Genomic DNA, 3,779 nt, shown 5'->3' on the forward strand with positions numbered 1-3,779 from the left:
GTCTCATGATTGCCATCGTCCGGTCTTCACCCCTTTGTGGAAAAGTTTAAACTGGGGCCGCGCGTGACGTCCCACCGCGGCCTGGCCGTCGCGGAGGCTGCTGGCCCTGGCTCCAGCCTTACGTAAGTCTGACCTTGGGATGGGTGCGCCCCACCCCGCCTCACCCCACCACGCCCCGCCCCGCCACGCCACGCAGTAGCGCATCTGCATATACATACATACCGACGCACTGCCGTCTGCGGTTCACTCGTTCAGTATGAGTTCATGTTGATAACAACTTTCCTTACGTAATTATGCACACTGAAATTAATTCTTTAACCGGTGAGCACGTGCCGAGTGTGGGTGATAGGCCAGAGGCCTTTTCCCCATGGCAACATGCGGCATGCCTGCTCGATTGAACATTTATAAGTATTGGATGAGTCTTTTTGAAACATTCATAGGCTTTCCAGTGAAGCACTTCGGCGATGCCCCTCACAATCTCGACGCCTCACAAAAACCTCTTCACGCGGTCGACCCTAGTCCTGTAAGGCGGCTTTACTCGTCCCGTCCCCCTTCCCGCCCTGACGAGTGGTAATTTGAAGACGTTCCTCCTCCTCTGCGCCGAGGAGGGCGTCCTCCGTCCTCCCTGCCTCGCCGCCGCGAGGGTGGCCGTGGCCGTCGCGCGTCGCGGTGCCCGCGGCACACCCACCACGTCGTCGCCGTCGTCTCCTCCTCCCTCGGCCACCGGGAAGCGCGGGAGAGGATCGTGGCGGAGCTCGGCGTGTTAGCGGCAACCTTACACCGGAAGGATTAGGAGGAGACGCGTTGCCCTCGGTCGGGGCGGGGGCGTTGGCCAGCGTGGCCAGCGCGGCCAGCGCTGCCCAGGGCGGCGCTGCCCAGCAGGGCGCTGCGTATGATGAGTGACGTGACGTGTAGGTCCGAAGGGAGGAGGGGGGCGTCATATCACACGTAAGTGTACGGCGCGGGGGCGGGGAGGCGCCCGGCCTACGCCCGGCTCGGCGCTCAGCGTGTGTACTAGGGCTTCCTGCTGGAACTGTGAGGGCTGCCGTGGCGTGCGCGCTCGGGTCAGGGGTCCGCCGCCCGGACCCAGGCCACGGAGCGGACGGGGGATTAGGACGGGGTAAAAAAAAAGAAAAAAGTATTTATCCTCTCTGACTGTTTAATGGTCGGGTTCCTGCAGTGGGGCTGACTTAATCAGATTTACGGGTACCGAGGGGTTCCATTCCCCATGGATAAGATAGCGCGCGTTGGACCGGCGCGCCTAGCCTAGTCGCTCAGGACCCGGTGGAAGGAGGAGGAGGAGGAGTGGGTGCGAGGTTGTGGGGAGCTATTCGGGCGGTGTCCAGTCTCGGGCGCGCGGGATTTTGTGTGTGGGGCCCTGCCGCCGCCCGTAAGCAGAGGTCCTCCCATTTCAGCGGCAACCCAGGCAACCGTGCAACTGATATCCGGCCGCGATTGTGAGACTCGCAGGATAGGTCTCCTGGGCCCGGGTGCCATGGGAAAAAGAAACGTTTGGGAGGGCTATGCAGCGCCCTGCGAGCCTCCCTGCAGGGCTGCAGGGCCCGCGAGCCCTGCGGTGTCTGTTGTCAGATCGCGTTCCGAAGGACCGGCCCAGCGCGGCCCTCGCGATGTCGCCGTCCTTTCACCGCAGCCTGGCCAGACATTTGGTCCCAATTCTCAAATTACATAGACAGGTAGTGTGTGAAAAACAGCGCGATACTCACAAAAAAAACAACCGGTTTTGTCAACTACTTCCTTGTAGTATTTATTCGACTGTTGTTCAGGAAACTAAATATCGAAAAGCTTACATAATTGTTGATAGGCAAGGCACTATTTTGGCCCGGATGCCATTTGAGTACTGTACAGGAGCGAGTGGAAAGGATTGAATCGCAAAAGCTCGTCTCTCAAGGTGTCTCTGGACAGCTCGAGACAGCTGAACACTCGGGAACGCAGTAAATATGACGGAGAATAATCACATGGGCGAATTTCGAGGTTGTATTCTGGTTACACAACCATCGTTAGTGGAAGTCTCTGTTAGGCTAGACAACTTATGTACAGAAACTTTACAGTGCGCGGAATAAGTTTGAGGTATTCGTGTCGAGATTTTTATCACCCATCGCTGTCCAAAAGCCAAATGCTGGCAGACTGTTGTAGAGACGTGGATTGGGATCTTATCAGAGCACCGCTCTGCTCAATGCAACGTCGCCTTCGCGGTTAATACTCGGCATGCGGTTTTGCCCCGTCGTTCGGGACCTCAATCATTTCTTTCAACTTAGTCGAGCTGTTAACACGTCGTCGCGACCGTCGCACGGGAGCATGTTTGCATAACGTTCAATTATCCCGCCAATTACTATAAGCGGTGCCCCCGCTCACGCACGGTCAGCCGGAGCTTGTCTCTGCCGGGCGGACCCCCGCCGTCCCAACATTGTGCCAATTAATCTTTCTCCCCGATGAGATAAAGACCGCGACGTCGGACATCGCACCCGGCGCTACCCGCCGATGACACCCGACACCCCTGGCGTGGCCTGGGCGGTACTATATCAATGATGCAATGTTTAAAAGTCGTTGCCACCGACCAGTGCCTTTACCTTGATGCACCGAGACTATCGAAGGCTACACGAAGCGGTCGGAGCAGGACACGAGACTTTTTTTCCTCATCTCTCTCCACACGTGTCTGCCGCAGCCGATAGAACGAGGATTGATAGATAATTGCCTCGCATTGTTGGCTCTTAACGCGGTTACGTAAGTCCGTCGCACTCGTCGCACGCACCATCGCGCACAGTAAAAAGAATTCTGTTGACCCAATCAGCATTATCCTCTTAATACGAATGAAACTTTATCGGGGTAATGAAACGTTTTGATGAAGCAGCCACAGTAGGGACTGCATTTCAAAACATTATCTCAACTTCCTGTACCTTTTTACAATAACATACAAGGCAGTGACCGTTTTTACTACTATTTTCCAAAGTGACCTTGGCCTTGGTCAATGCCCAGCTCAAGGGAAAGTAGTTTCGGGAGCGGATGTTTCCTTTCTGTGAGAGTGATATACATTTCCCGAGGAGGGTGCGCGATCCAAGAGACACTTCCGCGCACCTTTTCGAATCCCGCGCCCCGCCGGGGGCTGGCACACGTGCTTGGCGACGCCCCGCCGCCGCCGCGCGCCGCTTGCGAAAGCCACCCCCGCTGCGAACCCTCGCGTGCCAATTGTATGGTGGCGACCAAAATACACAGCACTGTCTCGGTGCTCGACGCGCGCGAGCGGCCTAACCTCGACACTCACCATGGCTCCTGGTGCTGGCGGCGCTCGTCGGGAGGGGAGAAGGAGGAAGAGGGACTGACCCGCCGTGCCTCTAGGAGATGCTGGACTGAGGGGCTTCCGAGACGGACTGTATCGTTGGTCTGGACAGGGCAGGCCCGCCGCCTGCTCGCCGGCCTGGACGGGCGCACGGGCGACGTTCGACGGGGGGCGGATCGGACGGGCCGAGCGACGGGCGACCACACCGCTCCACGCCGCAGTCGTGTCGGGTGGGCTTCTAGGCGCGCGGAGTAGTCCCACCTGGCACCCGCTCTAGGAGCCTCGGAGGCGTGGGGTATGGCCGGCCGGGCGACATAGGCCGCGCGCCGAGCGCTGGCGCCAGCGCGGGGGTCGCGTTGCGCTCCGGGGGTAGGAGGGCGGCGGCGGCGGTCTGGTCCGAACCAATCCGTCGGTGGGGAGGGAGGACTGCTTTTTGCCGCAGCGTTCGCTCCCAGGGCGGCAATGATATGCAGCCGATGGCCGA

General features: G+C 58.9%; 1 protein-coding gene across 1 annotated transcript in view; it reads right to left on the minus strand.

Moving 5' to 3' along the window:
• The window catches only part of LOC113217690 (pyridoxine/pyridoxamine 5'-phosphate oxidase-like), a 22,099-nt gene extending 18,627 nt beyond the window's left edge, over positions 1–3,472 (minus strand). The window contains exon 1 of the mRNA XM_026437704.2: positions 3,281–3,472. Coding sequence (XP_026293489.2) covers positions 3,281–3,283 — 3 coding nt within the window. The 5' untranslated portion in view covers positions 3,284–3,472. The remainder of the gene's footprint in view (positions 1–3,280) is intronic.
• Between the last annotated feature and the right edge of the window lie 307 nt (positions 3,473–3,779).

Source organism: Frankliniella occidentalis, unplaced genomic scaffold, assembly GCF_000697945.3.
Source record: "Frankliniella occidentalis isolate FOCC.00 unplaced genomic scaffold, Focc_3.1 Scaffold85, whole genome shotgun sequence".
In the NCBI taxonomy this organism is placed as follows: Eukaryota; Metazoa; Arthropoda; class Insecta; order Thysanoptera; family Thripidae; genus Frankliniella; species Frankliniella occidentalis.